Raw genomic sequence first — 21,589 nt, forward strand, 5'->3', positions numbered from 1 at the left:
CGGGTGGGGGAGGGGCGTCTGCCACGGGTGGGGGAGGGAGTGCGGCGGGTGGGCGAGGGGCGCTGCAGGTGTGGGTGGGAGGGTGCGGGGTGGCGCAGGGCATGTGCCGCGGGTGGGGGGCGTATATTGTGGAGGCTGTGGGTGCCGCGGGTGGGAGGGGGTAGGGTGCGGCAGGCCGAGGTCGTCCACAGCATTCTCAGCCGCACTGTCTGGCAAGACTCACCGGCTGCAGTGTCACACAACTCACCAGGGTGCAGGGTGTGTACGGGGAGGAGGGAAAGAGGGGACTGGGCGGAGATGGGGAGTGGACTGGGCGGACCGGGGGAGGGGACTGGGCGGGGATGGGCGGACCGAGGGAGGGGACTGTTCCTGGCCTGCATCCAGCCACCCAGATCTGTGCCTGTGACTCCGCCCAGCATTAGAAATGCAGGCACAGAGTCACAAGGCTATTATATAGGAGATGTCGTCTTTCAGTTTACCTACATATACAGCCCACTCAAATAGAGGCGCTCAAAAAGGACAGATAATGGCCGAGGTCCAAGTCTCCCTACATGACCGACATGCCTTACATATACCAGCAATAGCATATATGGACAGGTGATATTAGAGGAGAGACAGAAACCACTGCCTGCATATAAATACCTCATAATGAACGTTTTTTTAAAGATTTAAACTGAGATATTAATTGCTGTAACTGCGCCGGACAAAGGATGGAACAGTGACATCTATGTGAGGACCTCAGGGATGCGTAATCCATGAATTCGGCAGTCTCATGCTCAGGGAGGGGTATTCCATTCATAAGGTAGTGCCATGTATTCGCCAGTCCTATACTCAGGGAGGAGTAATCCACGCATTAGGCGGTCCCATGCTCAAGGAGGGGTAATCCATTCATTAGGCAGTCCCATGCTCAGGGAGGGGTAATCCATACATTAGGCAGTCCCATGCTCAGGGAGGGGTAATCCACGCATTAGGCGGTCCCATGCTCAAGGAGGGGTAATCCATTCATTAGGCAGTCCCATGCTCAGGGAGGGGTAATCCATGCATTAGGCAGTCCCATGCTCAGGGAGGGGTAATCCATGCATTAGGCAGTCCCATGCTCAGGGAGGGGTAATCCACGCATTAGGCGGTCCCATGCTCAAGGAGGGGTAATCCATTCATTAGGCAGTCCCATGCTCAGGGAGGGGTAATCCATGCATTAGGCAGTCCCATGCTCAGGGAGGGGTAATCCATGCATTAGGCAGTCCCATGCTCAGGGAGGGGTAATCCATACATTAGGCAGTCCCATGCTCATGGAGGGGTAATCCATACATTAGGCAGTCCTATACTCAGGGAGGGGTAATCCATGCATTAGGCAGTCCCATGCTCAGGGAGGGGTAATCCATACATTAGGCAGTCCCATGCTCAGGGAGGGGTAATCCATGCATTAGGCAGTCCTATACTCAGGGAGGGGTAATCCATACATTAGGCGGTCCCATGCTCAAGGAGGGGTAATCCATTCATTAGGCAGTCCCATGCTCAGGGAGGGGTAATCCATGCATTAGGCAGTCCCATGCTCAGGGAGGGGTAATCCATGTATTAGGCAGTCCCATGCTCAGGGAGGGGTAATCCATACATTAGGCAGTCCTATACTCAGGGAGGGGTAATCCATGCATTAGGCAGTCCTATACTCAGGGAGGGGTAATCCACCCATAAGGCATTCCCATGCTCAGAGACTTGTAATCCATGTATTAGGCAGTCCCAGGGACCGGTAATCCATGCATTAGGCGGTCTCATGCATTATACAGCTAATCATATATGCAATCTGTGTATTAGGATGACAAGCACATACATAATTCCTGTAAATGATGGTCCCATACACAGGGATATATAATCCACATATTGTACAGTCCGGCCCATATTAAATCTGTGAATTAAGTAGTCTGCGTATTAGGCTGACCATCACATATGTATTTCCAGTACTGGATGACCACACACACACACACACACACACAAGGATATGTAAACCCAGCCTGTATATGACATGTGGATTATACAGTCCAACATAAATGTAATCTGTGCATTATGCAGACCAACATATATCATTTGTAAATTTGATCATCTTGTCTCATCATATTCAAGAGCAGACTATGCACTTTCTGCCTAATATATCCCACCACTGGTAGGTGCCATGGTAACAAGATAATCAATGTTATTCACTTCACCTGTTATTGAGGTCGATTTAATTCACCGACAGTTGAATAGCGCCGGGAATTGGCTCCCGGCGCTATTCAATACAGCGACAAGTGACCCTCAATTGTCGGGAATTCTTCTCTCACCCCCGGGGGATGAGAAAAGAAGTCCGACAAAAGTGCTGCCGTGCGGCCGGCGCGAGGCTGATTCTGTCGGGAATCAGCATCGCGGCGGGGAGTTAAGTCAGAGAATGCCCGTTCTCCCGACAATTCAACCTGTAAAGTCCGGGAGAACGGGCCTTCGCCGACTTAACTTGAGCTGAATTGAATAGCGACAGAAGCTAACTCCCGGCGCTATTCAACTGTCGGTGAATTGAATCGACCCCAATGGTTTTAATGTTATGACTGATGGATGTATAGAGGTATATGCAATTGCGGTCGAATTGCCGCAAATGTCGAAAAACGGGGCATTTTCGACACAAATTTTTTTTTGACAATGCAATACAGTACTTTTCGACAAAAAAACGGATGTTTCAGATTCGACAGTTGTCAAATTCGACATGTCTGCAATGGTAAAAATGTGGCTTTTCGACAAAAGTATATTCAATTGAAGAATGTCGATTCGACAACAGTGCTTTTCGACAGTAATTTCGTCAATTTCATTCCGCCTCACTTTGCTTGCGGAATCTAATAAAAAATTTTAAAAACATGTTTTTTTTGTGTTTTTTTTATTGCTAATAGCATATCTATTTATATTAGAAGGGATTATCTACTTGGTTTGTCTATTAGGAGACACAAGTATTATTTATATATTTTTTAAAAGAATATTTTTTTTTAACTGACTAAAATAGAGAGAGCATGGTTTTTAGTGGGGTCCCCCCTCCTAAGCATAACCAGCCTCGGGCTCTTTGAACCGATCCTGGTTGTAAAAATACGGGGGGGAAATGACAGGGGATCTCCCGTATTTTCACAACCAGCACCGGGCTCTGCTTCCGGTCCTGGTGCCAAAAATATGGGGGACAAAAAACGTAGGGGTCCCCCGTATTTTTAACACCAGCACCGGGCTCCACTAGTCAGAGAGCTAATGCCACAGCCGGGGGACACTTTTATATCGGTCCCTGCGGTCCTGGCATTAAATCAAGGGGTCCCCCCCTCTAGCCACCCAAGGGCCAGGGGTGAAGCCCGAGGCTGTCCCCCCCATCCATGGGCTGCGGATGGCAGGCTGATAGCCAAGTGACACAAAGATAGAATATTGTTTTTTGTAGCAGAACTACAAGTCCCAGCAAGCTTCCCCCGCAAACTGGTACTTGGAGAACCACAAGTACTAGCATGCGGGGGGGAAACGGGCCCGCTGGTACCTGTAGTTCTAATACAAAAAAAAAACCCAAATAAAAACAGTACACGCACACCGTGAAAGTAAAACTTTATTACATACATGCATGCCGACACACACATACTTACCTATGTCCACTTCTCCAAGTAGAATCCACGGTGTACCTGAAAATAAAATTATACTCCCCAAAATCCAGTGTAGCATCTCTCCTCTTCTTTTTTGTAATACACGTACTTGGCAAAAAAACAAACCGCATTACCCGGACCACGCACTGAAAGAATGCGGAGACTCCTGTCACAGAGGGTCCCTTCAGCCACACCGTGGATTCTACTTGGAGAAGTGGACAGATTCGGCGTGTGAACATAGGTAAGTATGTGTGTGTCGGTATGCATGTATGTAATAAAGTTTTATTTTCACGGTGTGCGTGTACTCTTTTTATTTGGGTATTTTTTTTGCAGTAGACCTACAGGTACCAGCGGGCGCGTTTCCCCCCCGCATGCTGGTACTTGTGGTTCTCCAAGTACCAGCTTGCGGGGACTTGTAGTTCTGCTGCAAAAAAATAAGAATTTACTCACCGGTAATTCTATTTCTCGTAGTCCGTAGTGGATGCTGGGGACTCCGTAAGGACCATGGGGAATAGACGGGCTCCGCAGGAGACTGGAAACTCTATAAGAAAGATTTGGTACTATCTGGTGTGCACTGGCTCCTCCCTCTATGCCCCTCCTCCAGACCTCATTTAGGATACTGTGCCCGGAAGAGCTGACACAATAAGGAAGGATTTTGAATCCCGGGTAAGACTCATACCAGCCACACCAATCACACCGTATAACTCGTGATATGAAACCCAGTTAACAGTATGAAATATAACTGAGCCTCTTAACAGATGGCTCAACAATAACCCTTTAGTTAGGCAATAACTATATACAAGTATTGCAGACAATCCGCACTTGGGATGGGCGCCCAGCATCCACTACGGACTACGAGAAATAGAATTACCGGTGAGTAAATTCTTATTTTCTCTGACGTCCTAGTGGATGCTGGGGACTCCGTAAGGACCATGGGGATTATACCAAAGCTCCCAACCGGGCGGGAGAGTGCGGATGACTCTGCAGCACCGAATGAGAGAACTCAAGGTCCTCCTCAGCCAGGGAATCAAATTTGTAGAATTTAGCAAACGTATTTGCCCCTGACCAAGTTGCAGCTCGGCAAAGTTGTACAGCCGAGACCCCTCGGGCAGCCGCCCAAGATGAGCCCACCTTCCTCGTGGAATGGGCTTTCACTGATTTAGGATGCGGCAATCCAGCCGCAGAATGCGCCAGCTGAATTGTGCTACAAATCCAGCGAGCAATAGTCTGCTTAGAAGCAGGAGCACCTATTTTGTTGGGTGCATACAGGATAAAAAGCAAGTCAGTTTTCCTGACTCCAGCCGTCCTGGAAACATAAATTTTCAAGGCCCTGACTACGTCCAGTAACTTGGAATCCTCCAAGTCCCTAGTAGCCGCAGGCACCACAATAGGTTGGTTCAAGTGAAAAGCTGATACCACCTTAGGGAGAAACTGGGGACGAGTCCTCAATTCTGCCCTATCCATATGGAAAATCAGATAAGGGCTTTTACATGACAAAGCCGCCAATTCTGACACACGCCTGGCCGAAGCCAAGGCCAATAACAAGACCACTTTCCACGTGAGATATTTCAGATCCACAGTTTTAAGTGGTTCAAACCAATGTGATTTTAGGAAACTCAACACCACATTGAGATCCCAAGGTGCCACAGGAGGCACAAAAGGGGGCTGAATATGAAGCACTCCCTTTACAAAAGTCTGAACTTCAGGCAGTGAAGCCAGTTCTTTCTGGAAGAAAATCGACAGAGCCGAAATCTGGACCTTAATGGAACCCAATTTTAGGCCCATAGTCACTCCCGACTGTAGGAAGTGCAGAAAACGACCCAGCTGAAATTCCTCTGTAGGGGCCTTCCTGGCCTCTCACCACGCAACATATTTTCGCCAAATGCGGTGATAATGGTTTGCGGTTACTTCTTTCCTGGCTTTTATCAGCATAGGAATGACTTCCTCCGGAATGCCCTTTTCCTTTAGGATCCGGAATTCAACCGCCATGCCGTCAAACGCAGCCGCGGTAAGTCTTGGAACAGACAGGGCCCCTGCTGTAGCAGATCCTGTCTGAGCGGTAGAGGCCATGGGTCCTCTGATAACATTTCTTGAAGTTCCGGGTACCAAGCTCTTCTTGGCCAATCCGGAACCATGAGTATCGTTCTTACTCCTCGCCTTCTTATTATTCTCAGTACCTTTGGTATGAGAGGCAGAGGAGGGAACACGTAAACCGACTGGTACACCCACGGTGTCACTAGAGCGTCCACAGCTATCGCCTGAGGGTCCCTTGACCTGGCGCAATAATAAGAATTTACTTACCGATAATTCTATTTCTCGTAGTCCGTAGTGGATGCTGGGGACTCCGTCAGGACCATGGGGTTTAGCGGCTCCGCAGGAGACAGGGCACAATAATAAAAGCTTTAGGATCAGGTGGTGTGCACTGGCTCCTCCCCCTATGACCCCCCTCCAAGCCTCAGTTAGGATACTGTGCCCGGACGAGCGTGCATAATAAGGAAGGATATTGAATCCCGGGTAAGACTCATACCAGCCACACCAATCACACCGTACAACCTGTGATCTGAACCCAGTTAACAGTATGATAACAACGAAGGAGCCTCTGAAAAGATGGCTCACAACAAGAATAACCCGATTTTTGTAACAATAACTATGTACAAGTATTGCAGACAATCCGCACTTGGGATGGGCGCCCAGCATCCACTACGGACTACGAGAAATAGAATTATCGGTAAGTAAATTCTTATTTTCTCTAACGTCCTAAGTGGATGCTGGGGACTCAGTCAGGACCATGGGGATTATACCAAAGCTCCCAAACGGGCGGGAGAGTGCGGATGACTCTGCAGCACCGAATGAGAGAACTCCAGGTCCTCCTCAGTCAGGGTGTGCCCTTGACCAAGTAGCAGCTCGGCAAAGTTGTAAAGCCGAGACCCCTCGGGCAGCCGCCCAAGATGAGCCCACTTCCTTGTGGAATGGGCTTTTACTGATTTTGGCTGTGGCAAGCCTGCCACAGAATGTGCAAGCTGAATTGTACTACAAATCCAGCAAGCAATCGTCTGCTTAGAAGCAGGAACACCCATCTTGTTGGGTGCATACAGGCTAAACAGCGAGTCAGATTTTCTGACTCCAGTCATCCTGGAAACATATATTTTCAGGGCCCTGACAACGTCAAGTAACTTGGAGTCCTCCAAGTCCCTAGTAGCCGCAGGTACCACAATAGGTTGGTTCATGTGAAAAACAGAAAACACCTTAAGGAGAAATTGAGGACGAGTCCTCAATTCTGCCCTGTCAGAATGAAAAATTAAGTAAGGGCTTTTATATGATAAAGCCGCCCATTCTGACACACGCCTGGCTGAAGCCAGGGCTAATAGAATCTACACCTTTCATGTGAAATATTTTAATTCCACAGTGGTGAGTGGATCACCAATGTGACTTTAGGAAACTCAAAACAACATTGAGATCCCAAGGTGCCACTGGGGGCACAAAAGGAGGCTGTATATGCAGTACCCCTTTTACAAACGTCTGAACTTTAGGCACTGAAGCCAGTTCTTTCTGGAAGAAATTTGACAGGGTCGAAATTTGAACCTTAATGGACCCTAATTTTAGGCCCATAGACAGTCCTGTTTTCAGGAAATGTAGGAAACGACCCAGTTGGAATTCCTCTGTAGGGACCTTCTTGGCCTCACACCACGCAACATAATTTCGCCAAATGCGGTGAAAATGTTTTGCGGTTACATCCTTCCTGGCTTCGACCAGGGTAGGGATGACTTCATCTGGAATGCCCTTTCAGGATCCGGCGTTCAACTGCCATGCCGTCAAACGCAGCCGCGGTAAGTCTTGGAACAGACAAGGCCCCTGCTGGAGCAGGTCCTTTCTTAAAGGTAGAGGCCACGGTTCTTCCGTGAGCATCTCTTGAAGTTCCGGGTACCAAGTCCTTCTTGACCCATCCGGAACCACGAGTATCGTTCTTACTCATCTCCTTCTTATGATTCTCAGTACTTTTGGTATGAGATGCATAGGAGGGAACACATACCCTGACTGGTACACCCACAGTGTTACCAGAGCGTCCACCGCTATTGCCTGAGGGTCCCTTGACCTGGCGCAATATTTGTCTAGTTTTTTGTTCAGGCGGGACGCCATCATGTCCACCTTTGGTTTTTCCCAACGGTTTACAATCATGTGGAAGACTTCCCGCTGAAGTCCCCACTCTCCCGGGTGGAGGTTATGCCTGCTGAGGAAGTTTGCTTCCCAGTTTTCCATTCCCGGAATTAACACTGCTGAGAGTGTTATCACATGATTTTTCGCCCAGCGAAGAATCCTTGCAGTTTCTGCCATTTCCCTCCTGCTTCATGTGCCGCCCTGTCTGTTTACGTGGGCGACTGCCGTGATGTTGTCCCACTGGATCAATACCGGCTGACCTTGAAGCAGAGGTCTTGCTAAGCTTAGAGCCTTGTAAATTGCCCTTAGCTCCAGTATATTTATGTGGAGAGAAGTCTCCAGACTTGATCACACTCCCTGGAAATTTTTTCCTTGTGTGACTGCTCCCCAGCTACTCAGGCTGGCATCCGTGGTCACCAGGACCCAGTCCTGAATGTCGAATCTGCGGCCCTTTCATAGATGAGCACTCTGCAGCCACCGCAGAAGAAAACACCCTTGTCCTTGGAGACAGGGTTGTCCGCTGATGCATCTGAAGATGCGATCCGGACCATTTTCCCAGCAGATTCCACTGAAAGGTTCTTGCGTGAAATCTACCGAATGGGATCGCTTTGTAAGAAACCACCATTTTTCACAGGACCCTTGTGCAATGATGCACTGATACTTTTCCTGGTTTTAGGAGGTTCCTGACTAGTTCGGATAACTCCCTGGTCTTCTTCTCCGGGAGAAAACATCCTTTTCTGTACTGTGTCCAGAATCATTCCTAGGAACATTAGACGTGTCGTCGGAAAAAGCTGCGATTTTGGAATATTTAGAATCCACTCGTGCTGTCGTAGAACTACTTGAGATAGTGCTACTCCGACCGCCAACTGTTCTCTGGACCTTGCCCTTATCAGGAAAGCGTCCATATTTCTTTTAGGAAGAATCATCATTTCGGCCATTACCATGGTAAAGACCTGGGGTGCCGTGGACAATCCAAACGGCAGCGTCTGAACTGATAGTGACAGTTCTGTACCACGAACCTGAGATACCCTTGGTGAGAAGGGCAAAATTTGGACATGTAGGTAAGCGTCCCTGATATCCAGTGACACCATATCGTCCTGGTTCGCTATCACTGCTCTGAGTGACTCCATCTTGATTTGAACCCTTGTATGTAATTGTTCAAATCTTTTAGATCTCACCGAGCCGTTTGGCTTCAGTACCACAATATAGTGTGGAATAATACCCCTTCCCTTGTTGTAGGAGGGGTACTTTGATTATCACCTGCTGGGAATACAGCCTGTGAATTTTTTTCCAATACTGCCTCCCTGTCGGAGGGAGACGTTGGTAAAGCAGACTTCAGGAACTTGTGAGGGGAAGACGTCTCGAATTTCCAATGTACACCTGGGATACTACGTGTAGGATCCAGGAGTCCACTTGCGAGTGAGCCCACTGCGTGCTGAAACTCTTGAGATGACCCCCCACCGCACCTGAGTCCGCTTGTATGGCCCCAGCGTCATGCTGCGGACTTGGCAGAAGCTGTGGAGGACTTCTGTTCCTGGGAATGGGCTGCCTGCTGCAGTCTTCTTCCCTTTCCTCTAACCCTGGGCAGATATGACTGGCCTTTTGCCCGCCTGCCTTTATGGGTACGAAAGGACTGAGACTGAAAAGACTGTGTCCTTTTCTGCTGAGATGTGACTTGGGGTAACAAAAGTGGATTTTCCAGCTGTTGCCATGGCCACCAGGTCCGATGGACCGCCCCTTTATACGGCAATACTTCCATGTGCCGTCTGGAATCTGCATCACCTGACCACTGTCGTGTCTATAAACATCGTCTGGCAGATATGGACATCACATCTACTCTTGATGCCAGAATGCAAATATCCCTCTGCGCATCTCGCATATATAGAAATGCATCCTTAAAATGCTCTATAGTCAATAAAATATTGTTCCTGTCAAGGGTATCAATATTTTCAGTCAGGAAATCCGACCAAGCCCCCCCAGCGCTGCACATCCAGGCTGAGGCGATTGCTGGTCGTAGTATAACACCAGTATGTGTGTATATACTTTTTAGGATATTTTTCAGCTTCCTATCAGCTGGCTCTTTGAGGGCGGCCGTATCTGGAGACGGTAACGCCACTTGTTTTTATAAGCGTGTGAGCGCCTTATCCACCCTAAGGTGTGTTTCCCAACTCGCCCTCACTTCTGGCGGGAAAGGGTATACCTCCAATAATTTTCTATCGGAGGAAACCCACGTATCATCACACACTTTAATTTATCTGATTCAGGAAAAACTACAAGTAGATTATTCCCACCCTACATAATACCCTTATTTGTGGTACTTGTAGTATCAGAAATATGTAACACCTCCTTCATTGCCCTTAACATGTAACGTGTGGCCCTAAAGGAAAATACGTTTGTTTCTTCACCGTCGACACTGAAGTCAGTGTCCGTGTCTGTGTCGACCAACTGAGGTAAATGGGCGTTTTTACAAGCCCCTGACGGTGTCTGAGACGCCTGGACAGGTACTAATTTGTTTGCCGGCCGTCTCATGTCGTCAACCGACCTTGCATCGTGTTGACATTATCACGTAATTCCTAAATAAGCCATCCATTCCGGTGTCGACTCCCTAGAGAGTGACATCACCAATACAGGCAATTTGCTCCGCCTCCTCACCAACATCGTCCTCCTACATGTCGACACACACGTACCGACACACAGCACACACACAGGGAATGCTCTGATAGAGGACAGGACCCCACTAGCCCTTTGGGGAGACAGAGGGAGAGTTTGCCAGCACACACCAAAAACGCTATAATTATACAGGGACAACCCCTTATACAAGTGTTTTCCCTTATAGCATTTTCACATATGTAATCATATCGCCAAATAAGTGCCCCCCCTCTCTGTTTTAACCCTGTTTCTGTAGTGCAGTGCAGGGGAGAGCCTGGGAGCCTTCCTCACAGCAGAGCTGAGCAGGAAAATGGCGCCGTGTGCTGAGGAGAATAGGCCCCGCCCCCTAAAACGGCGGGCTCTTCTCCCGGAGTTTGTGATATCTGGCAGGGGTTAAATACATCCATATAGCCTCAAGGGCTATATGTGATGTATTTTAGCCATAAAAAAGGTATAATACATTGCTGCCCAGGGCGCCCCCCCCCAGCGCCCTGCACCCTCAGTGACCGCTGGTATGAAGTGTGTTGACAACAATGGCGCACAGCTGCAGTGCTGTGCGCTACCTTATGAAGACTGAAAGTCTTCTGCCGCCTGTTTCTGGACCTCTGGACCTCTTCAACTTCGGCATCTGCAAGGGGGGTCGGCGGCACGGCTTGGGACGAACCCCAGGGTGAGACCTGTGTTCCGACTCCCTCTGGAGCTAATGGTGTCCAGTAGCCTAAGAAGCAAATCCATCCTGCACGCAGGTGAGTTTACTTCTCTCCCCTAAGTCCCTCGTAGCAGTGAGCCTGTTGCCAGCAGGACTCACTGAAAATAAAAAACCTAACTTAAACTTTTATTCTAAGCAGCTCAGGAGAGCCACCTAGATTGCACCCTTCTCGGCCGGGCACAAAGATCTAACTGAGGCTTGGAGGAGGGTCATAGGGGGAGGAGCCAGTGCACACCACCTGATCCTAAAGCTTTTATTATTGTGCCCTGTCTCCTGCGGAGCCGCTAAACCCCATGGTCCTGACGGAGTCCCCAGCATCCACTTAGGACGTTAGAGAAATATATATATATATATATATATATATATATATATATATATATGGGACCCTGACGCACCTAGCCCCTCAGGATACAGAATATAGTGATAGCAATATATGATATAGGAGAATGGAATCCCACACAACAGCCACAGGCACACACAGTCACAGGTACAATTCAGAAGTTATTACATATAAATAATAAAACGGCACTGGACTAGTAAAACTACATATAACTATGTAGAAGTATAGATATAACAATGCACAGTAGATATACTGGATGTATATCACAGAATACTTGTACCAAATATTCAGCTAGCAGTACACTTGTTCTTAGCTAACACGGTCTACAATGACATGTAGAATACTTAAGTGTCTGTAAAAGCACAGCGCTAATGAGGCAGGCGGCTTTACAGAGTAGACTAGGCCCAGCAATCCCAAAATCAGCCCAGCTAGTAGTGAAGATGTCTCTGTCAGGGAGTGAGGGAGAGAGAGATGCAGCTCCAGGGCAGGAACACAAGCAGTAGATGGCGCCATGTGATGGGTGAAGGGCTACAGGTCAGCGCCTTATCCCCTCTGCTGGACTTGACCACTGGGTACTATGGAGCCTATTGTGAACGGATTTTAGTAAATCCGACCTGTGCTCCCTGCCCTGGTGGATATAGTGGGGTCCCTGTGCAGTACAGTGTCCACGCCAGTGGCGCGTTCTGTCTCCTGGGACCGCGATTTACCGGACAGTCCCACCTGGGGGACCCTCTTACCTCCTCCCTGAGGTGCAGCCACGCGATCCAGGAGAGCGTCAGCGGTGTGTGCCTTAAGTCCGGTGCGCTTCCGCTGCAAGTACACAGGAACCAGGACGCGGGAGTATGCAGCGCTGCTGGGGGAGGGAGCCGCAGCACACAATGTCAGACTGACATAGAAAGTGATGCGGCCCTCGAAGTCTTCTTAAAAAGCTCTTTTCAGGGCTGCCAAGCGCAGCCCCACCTGTTAGTGACCTGCACTGCAGGCACCAACTTACAAACTAAGCTCCAGTGCCTGGAGGCGGGGTTATAGAGGAGGCGGTGCAATGCGTCCTGGGAACAGTCAAAGCTTTAGCCTGTTGGTGCCTCGGATCAAGATCCAACCCTACACCCCGATGTTACTCCCTGGGTATCCCGCTGCAGAAATACAGTATTTATAATCTGTTGCACTAGACAGCCCATCATATCGGAATGATTTAGACAGTCCGTCATATGTCTAATATATAGATTAGACAGTCCAGCACGTATGTTTAATTCATGGATTAAACATTAGAATTCAGCTTTTAAAGATTGGATTGCATCCGCTGGGGATAAAACTAAAATCACTTAGCACTCAGATCCATTTATGTTCCATCTCTAATATTCCCCTCTGTGGCTGCAATCTGGAGGTCTGCAACATGAGAAGAGGCCTTCCAGCAAAATGGTTATTCAGACTTACTGGCACTAAAAACATGGAACATAACATCATCCCAGTGCTATGGAACAGCCAGCCCAGCACCAGGTAACTCTTGCATGCAATCATTTTATTGTCCCGTTAAAAAGAATATTAATAATATTTCAAAGTACACTGCAATAACAACAATAAGAATAATACAAACTTTTAAAAAACACTAAATAAGCAAACCTGCATTTACTTTCCTGTCATATCATGAATACTGCAGAAGGTGACTTGCTATAAAGACTTGTAAATAGTGTAACCAGACTGTACAGCTGTGATTGCATTTGGTGTTAGTGTGTTGGGTAAATGTCACTGATAGCCAGCAGGTGGCGCTGTTGTTCATGCTACACTCCCATTAGCGACACATGTAGATTTATAAGGTAACATGGAAAGGTCTCATGGGTCCTGCTTTACTAAATTGACACTTTTTTGTCATTCACCGTGAATCTAGCTCCAACTGCTTATAAATTATCCACGCATCCAAATATATGAGTGAAATGTTATCCTTCGGGATACGGTCATTAGGTCGACATGGAAAAAAGTCGAGTTGCTTGGTGGGGACAGTAGTGATTGGGGATGTTATCTCCAAGCACCCACTGTGAAACGGGGGACCCATGTCACTGGAAGACCCAGGTCCGGGATGAACGGTGATAACCAGGGAATAATCCAGGTCAGTCACCCAGTGTGAAAGGGGGTAAGTACCGAAACCCCGGCTTCAACCTGTAATCAGTGTCCAGGGTCCAAGCCAGGTTAAAGTCGGGATCTGTGCGTGAAAGTGGTATACATATGTAAAAGTATAACAATTGCAGTTATGTGAGGAAAATAGAAATACAATTTTTAATACTAATGACTTACTAGGGGATTCATCGCACCCTACGGGCGCTCTTCATACATTCGCAAGGGGCCACGCCCCTTTAACGCATGCGCGCCCTTGGTGCTTGCAATATTTTTATTATATGGAGTATTACCTCCAATCATAATTTTGTGAGTGGTTAAATATTGCACAGACAAAGGATGTGGGATGGTTAAGAGGCCACAGCCCCTTGCGACTGCATTAACATCGCACACAGGGCCTGATGATTCACCTAGTAGGTGCTGTGGTTGAGGGAGTGGCGGGTGCGTGGGAGACGCAGATGGGGGAGGGGGTCCAGGGATGCCGGGGTGGGGGAGGGTGGTTGCAGAGGGGGCACGAATGGGGTCCAGAGGTGCTGCGGGTTGGGGAGGAGGTATGTAGATGATGTTGGTGGGGGAGGGGTGGGTGCGGGGGGCCGCGGATGAAGGAGGGGGTCTGGAGGTGCTGTCCGTGGGGGAGGAGTGGGTGCAGGGGGGTGTTTAGGGGAGGGGCGGGGCAGGGTGGGATGGGTTTGGGGGAGGACTTGCAGTGGTGCTGCGGGTGGGGGAGGGGTAGTTGCGGGGTGCCGCGGATGAGGTCTGTAGATGCTGCGGGTGGGGGAGGGGTGGCTGCGGGTGGACAGCGGGTGAGGGAGGGGGGGCAGGAGGTGCTGTGGGAGGGGCAGGAGGTGGAGGGGTGGGTGCAGAGGGGGTGCTGCGGATGGGGGAGGTGGTTGGGAGGTGTTGCGGGTGGGGGTGGGGTGGAGAAGTGGGGGCCATGGATGGGGGATGGGTTCTGGAGGCGCTGCGGTTGTGGAGGGGTCGGGGAGGGGCAGGTGCGGGGCTGTTGCGGATGGGGGAGGGGCTACGGATGCGCTGGGGAGGAGCGGGGTTGACGCGGGTGGGGGAGTGGTAGGTGCAGGGGTGCCGCGGATGGGGTCCATAGGTGCTGCGGGTGGTGGAGTGGTGGGTGCTGGGGTGCCACGGATGGGGGTGGGGGTCCGGTGGCGCTGCGGACAGAGGAGGGGCAGGCACGGCCATAAGCTATGGGTGCCCAACGGCAACTATTACAATTATTCAGCTGTTCCGGTGCGACTACATGATTGCTGTTTGCAGCCTCCAGAGATGGCGAGCGGAAATGAACAAAAAGTAAGCTGTTTGTGCGTCCAAAACTATTATGGGCGCTAAACAGGACGTTGCACATGTTGATCCTGTGCATTTGGGTATGACAAGCGCGATAAGTAATGCAGTCATGCCCATTCAGCATAACAATTAAATTACCTTGTCGGGCGCCCATTACTTATCACTGCCCAAAAGACAATTGAATCGCCCCCTCAGAGTGGTATATAAGGACAGCACGTAGCTTGGAGGATAGTGCTGTTGTCTTGGCACCAGAGTATGCAGAGTCTCGGACACCCGAATGAGACATGTACAAGGAGGATCTGGGCCACGTTTCAGGTCTTGTGTTGAAAGAAATCGGGCAGAGACTTTAACGTAGTTGGTGATTCAATTTGTGACTTCTAAACATCCACAACCTCACCATTCAACACCAAAGGTGATTCTCCCACTAATCTATCCCAAAACTATTTGTGGAAGTCTATTAATAAACGATATAAAACGAACGTACATTGGAGAAAGCCAGCGCAAGCCCCCGACAACACAAAGCGTATTATGAGAATATGAGCAGGCCACTGTGTTCTGTCTGTTCTTTAATGGCGTTTCCCATTTCCATAATTTCATGAAAGAAAGATATTTTCATTAAAACTAGACTCTCATTGAGGAAGAAACAAACATGTAAAGACACTTCGGCTGACAATCTCTCCAGTCGGGAAATTGCGCACTCACAAAAGCCGCAGCTGCGTGGCACGGTCATCCACATATGAAAGTTGCGGCTTTAATTACAGTAATTTGGAGATGGATGTGAATTTGAAAGGCGGAACACAAAACAGGCAAGAGCCGTAATTAGCTCCTGAAAGAGATAAGCGCCAACAAGCATCTGCTTCACAGAAAGGAACAGGGACCCCTTCCACACGTTTCTCAGACTTTCATTAAAAGGGAATATTGAGTAAAAATAAAACACAAAGGGAGTATAGCTACATACCTGGTAACACACGCAACACGCCTGATGACGTGTTTAAGCCCTGTCACGCAACTTTATTTGCATTGGCGTTCCAATTCTGGGGCTCAGTGAGAAGGAACTCATTCCGGACCTACCAACTTAAAGGCCACAAATACAGCGAGATATCGGGCTGCCCCCGCACTTGCCTGTCCAGATACTGGACAGTCTAGGGCAGATGTTTTACTGATATAACGTTGTATTAAGAGGGGAGGTCATTTGAGGGCATCATACTGTACGTGACTGGGTAAGTAAACATCAGGGGCCTTGTTGTGCCATAATCTATTTCCAGCTCTACCGCCAGTGTCACATTGGTTCTGTTGCACTTAGAATTTCATATCATTATGAGTAATTGCAATATTACAGGTTTGAGTGTTCATGGTTTCGCCTTGCTTCTTATCCCCGACCCCTCTTTTTAACCCTGCGCTTGCTCTCTGGTGACCCACGGAGCCGGTCCCTCGCACATTAGCCGATAATCTCCCCTTCAGTGCGATGCGGTCAGCAGGAATGTAATTAAAGCTCTTTCACAGGACTGATCGCAGCTGCTCCCACAATCCGAGACCTCTTCAATTATTAATACAGGGGGATAGACACAGGAAAATGTCACTGTGAATCATACTAAAGATCTGAGCCTCTCCTCAAAATACTGACAGCAGAGTTCTAAGCGTTTTCTGCTCACCCTATAACCCCGGCTTCCTTTTATCATTAGGGAAGCGCAAGGAGTACATACCATTACGTCCTAGAGACAGAGAGGGAGAGAAATCTGCCAGCAGCACATAGTACATATACAGAGCTGAACGTGCCACAAACACAGGGAAAGTGTGGACAGGGCAGCCAAATCACAGCCCTGTACTCTCAGACCGGGAAATCCCTCTTATACTATACAATCCTGCTGTCGCCATTGCTTGGTAGACAGAACTTTATATTACATGACTTTAGATACAAACAGATATATGCAATATGAAGTTTTTAAAAAAATAACTAATTAGTCAGAAGCACATAGGTCTGTATTACTTTACTAGATGACCGCAGCACCATGTCAAGAAAAATATGTTAAAGTTGTGATATCGAGAACATAAATCACATTGAACATCATAGTTGGATAGGAAGATCTGCAAATGGATTAATGTATAGGACACATTGGGAATGATTAAATTACAGATGATACATCCAGATTGGCGGTTTTTCCTAGCACTTCAGAGAGGCGGTAGGAAGGCCAGAGAGGGGCGCAGGAAGGCCAGAGGCCAGAGAGGGGCGCAGGAAGGCCAGAGGCCAGAGAGGGGCGCAGGAAGGCCAGAGAGGGGTGCAGGAAGGCCAGAAAGGGGCGCAGGAAGGCCAGAGAGGGGCGCAGGAAGGCCAGAGAGGGGCGCAGGAAAGTCAGAAGAGGGCGCAGGAAAGAGGGGCGCAGGAAGGCCAGAGAGGGGCACAGGAAAGAGGGGCGCAGGAAGGCCAGAGAGGGGCACAGGAAGGCCAGAGGCCAGAGAGGGGCGCAGGAAGGCATGCAAAGTCAGAGGTCCCCTAATTGGCCGATATGTGCGCCGCCAAGCATCGCGGCTATGCTCAGCAGTATTGGACATTGCTTGTAATTGAATTGAACCATTTATGCAACATTCATCACAATTTCCAGCTCTGCTTGAAAGAGTCTCTAAATATAAGGACCCTGCTGATAATGTACAATGGGTGTAATACGCTCATAGAGGCCACAGTGGGCTAGAGTATAAAACATTGGGTGCAGGTCATTATAAGGCCAGTGCAGAACCCTGAGGAATAATCACCTCTGTGCAGACAGCTCGTGTACACGGACAGTCACCTGCCTGCTATAAACCTCCATTACACATTAGTAACACGGATGTAAGATCCCTATAATCAGCAGTGCCTACCTGTACGGTAAGAGGAGACGCTTCTAGACCACACTGGTGGCTGTGATCTCCGTACAGTAAATGCTGCTCCAACTGCAAGGCTTGTTCACACCTATCCGCTTCACTGCCCTTTCTCACACTTATCCGCTTCACTGTCCTTTCTCACAATACTACACTTTTTTTTTTTTTTAATAGTGCATAAAGAAATGAATAAAATGAAACTGCACGCTACTATCATTGTGATAAACCGGTTTAACGCATGATGCCCGAGTTCTCACACATTATCGCTATATTATTGTACTGGCAAAACTGAAACACCTTAATATGATTTTTTTATTTTTTTTAAATGCATGAAAACCCCCTTTATATATTTGTATCAGGACTATACAGTATACCCATTCTCCCAGGACATATATGAACAAGTCCTACAGATCAGAAGCTCATTTGTTTAGTGCAGCTTCATATAAAAGGACCTGCAATTTCACACTGGCTCTTGGTATACCTGTAACATTAAAGTGCATGCTGAGGTGTAGGCTGTATCAGTGGTGCTCAATGGTATGGAACCAAGTGTCAGTATTTCCCTGTGTTCTGAAACCCCCAAACAGATGCACTGCATATTATCAGACAAGTCTGGGGACCTGATTCACAGGCTGCACATCTCTGGAACATGCAATCTGAGAGATGGAGTTCACAGACTTCCCGAGATACGTGTACGAGAGTATAAAGGGATAAAAACATCCACTTTGTATAGTTACTGCACGTAATTTACAGCAAGGACATCATTCCCAGCCTGTGTGAACATTGCATCATTATACAGAACCCATGAAGGAGACCAGAAGTACAGGGCAATGTCTGCAATCTGCACATACACATGAAAACACAGACAGGTAAATCCGCAACCCTGTACAAGGTGCAATTTACAGGCTGGGAACTCCCACACAGAGAATCCCCAGAAAATACAGAGGCATCTGTAAAACCAAAGACACTTCTGTCCAATGAGAACTACTCCTCAGTTTCACATGCTCTAAAGGTGCATACACACGGTGCGATGTGTGCTTACTATTTTGATTATATAGTCAAAATTTTAAGAAAAGTTAGCACATATCGCACCATGTGTATACAGCTTGCGATACTGATGCGGGGTCGGTATCGCTAGAATATATATACTGTGCACGAAAGGCAATTTTGACTAGAAAGTGTACAATCTAGTTTCTAGTATAGTCAAAATTGTATCTAGTCAAAATCGCACAGTGTGTGTTCTGGGCTCCAGGGAGTTCAAGAGAAATTGCAAATTCAAAATCGGCATATAGCCAGAATTTGTATGTACCTTAAGTCACAGTGGGTACAGTGACCGGCGGGGTCACATAACCGCTTCCCCCTGGAACATGGGTCAGGGAAAAGACTGGGAGTTTGATGGGTGTTTCCACACAGACTGACTGTTTGGAATAGGTATCTGGGTTGTAGAATGTAGAATGTGTATGCACCTCTAGTTACTTTGCTCCGACACCAGTATAAATATGGCTCTGGTACACAGAGATAAATACAAGCGGTGGCAGCGCAGGCGGTAAAGTGGCCCTCTAGTGTGTAGCCGTCGGAGCCAATGTTACCCAGGTGACCCTGGGGAACATGATGTACGGACTGTGCCTCAGGACAGGGGCAATGCAGAATAACACTACAACCAGGGAGAGAAGGATAATCACTGCCTGCCTGTCAGTTCTGGGAAAGCTTCCAGCACACCTGAGCCTGACAGAGGAACACACCCAGGTAGGGAATCACCGGAGCTCTCTCTCCAGGTTCCAGCCAGCTCCCGAGTTACAGCACACGCTGCCGTCCATACCGTACCCACTCACATCACCTGACTTTAAGAGCTAGCCATCTAAAATGACAATATGGATGATTCCAAACAGATTACTGACAGGAAAATAATAACCTATGGCGGTACAGTTACATGAAACAGGAAAACACTTACCTCTTGGATCGTCTCAGCATATTGGTCTCCGGGAGAGAGAAATTGGATAACACTGTCCAGAAAGCGTCAGACATGATCCAGGACAACCCGCATGACTGGCACAGTCAGCACATGCCAAGCCGTGGAGAACAAGGAGCGTCCCCTGTGATGTAAACCAAAGAGTTTTCCCCGAGGACCTTACAGACTGTTCCATTAATATTAGACAAGGAGGCAGGACTGCTCGTCCCTCCTCAGCTGCCAGGATCGATTTCATGTATTACTCCCTCTGGATGCCCCAAGAGGGGTGACGCAGAAGTACAGGCAAACATCACACTAGCAGCGAAAGGGTTAAAGCGTCGGGGCGTTAAGTAGCGGTGTCACCACTCCGCTGCAGGGTGCTGATTTCGTTGATCTGCTCTTTTACATTGTGACACTGTAATTACAGCCTTGCAGGAACCCTGAGACAGCCCTCACGTAGACAGCGTTGCTATTATAACATATGCTGGTCTCCTAGCTTTCTTTTTAAACCAATCACATTATACTGTAACCAAATACTAAGATAGGAAGTGATCCCCGTATCACACAGGACCTGCACCCCGCATACACCAGCGCTGACACAGTGGGGGAAAGTTTATGAATGAAACATACATTTATTTTTAACAAGCAACCAGTTGACAAAAATACTATTCAACGTGCAAATTATATTAGTGTTAGTATTAAAGTTAGTGATTATAACTGAATGATAGGATTTAAAGTGTTGATTACTATGTGAGCAAGGCCCACCGAGATCAGTGCCAGTAATATAAGCGTATGACCCAGTAGAAGCTACTTACCTTCCTAGTTGTTGCTTAATTCCTTTTCCACAGTAATCTCTGCTTTATAGATTGTACAGACACCGCCCACCTTTCCTGAGAATTTATGTGGGAGAAGAAATGTTGGGAAATTGGCGCGGGGGAGGGGGGGGGGGGGGTGTTGGTGTTTATTTCCGCTGTCATTTTGCCAACCTGGGAACTTAATTCAGAGAAGAGACCGTTCCGAGCCATTATCCCGGCCATTCCATGTTCACCAGCCTAATGGACTCACCAGGCGGAATTCAATTGTTTACTCGCGCCTGATCTCCCGTCTGAAATAAAAGGAGATCGCTGGACGATATTCAATTGTTCCCCCTTATCACGCCCATATTAGCCGGGTTAAGCCGCGTAAAGCGGCAACACTCTACTGCAGTCATGGGCTCAATCGTGAAAAGTCCCATTTGGTCATTACACGCATTTCAGCTCGCCACCCCTGGGGGTAGCGAGCTGAAATGATGATATAACGCCCGCTGGCAGAAACATCTGAATAGCTGGCGGGTGCGATCGCGGGCAGGAAAACAATTGAATTGTGCCCAGTAGGTGGGGATATTAATGATCATCAGATCCTATTATACTTACACGGAAATCCCACTCGTACAGAACCCACTCTTCTTAAATTCCACCAAACTATAAATAACGCTCTTTAACAACTAGTTCTATGCCGCAACTTATATTCCACTGACACATACCTGACTGCACATACGGTGTAACAGTACTGACTCTTGTCCTAAAGAAATCATGTGTCTCCTATCTATACGTATATATCCATATAGCTGTATATCTGTGTTGTAAGGCTGTGTATATTGTGTAACAAGTTGTTTTTGAATAGACTAATAGCTATAGTATGCTAATCAGAATTGGGTTTCCCTATTGTTTTACACTGGGGCCAGACAATAGATCTATTTGTTGCCAACAAATACAGTAGATGTTTACTTTGATCAATAAATCTAGATATTTGCAGAAGCACAACTATGCTAAGGCATTTAACAAGGTCTTATTACAATCCAAAACACACAGAAGTAAAGGCTACTTGACCCGCAATAAATTAGAATTCTGTATAACAACAGATTT

The 21,589-nt window shown here is 47.9% G+C and overlaps 1 protein-coding gene across 3 annotated transcripts in view; it reads right to left on the reverse strand.

Annotated features, from left to right (window-relative positions):
• Positions 1-21,589, reverse strand: part of MAST2 (microtubule associated serine/threonine kinase 2) — a 128,044-nt gene that overhangs the window by 99,501 nt on the left and 6,954 nt on the right. The window contains exon 1 of one of the 3 annotated variants that reach the window (XM_063939497.1): positions 19,689-19,777. The exons of the other annotated variants lie outside the window; for them this stretch is intronic. Coding sequence (XP_063795567.1) covers positions 19,689-19,762 — 74 coding nt within the window. The 5' untranslated portion in view covers positions 19,763-19,777. Of the gene's footprint in view, positions 1-19,688; positions 19,778-21,589 lie in introns of those variants that run through there. 3 annotated transcript variants of the gene reach the window in all.

Source organism: Pseudophryne corroboree, chromosome 9 (assembly GCF_028390025.1).
Source record: "Pseudophryne corroboree isolate aPseCor3 chromosome 9, aPseCor3.hap2, whole genome shotgun sequence".
Classification (NCBI taxonomy): domain Eukaryota; kingdom Metazoa; phylum Chordata; class Amphibia; order Anura; family Myobatrachidae; genus Pseudophryne; species Pseudophryne corroboree.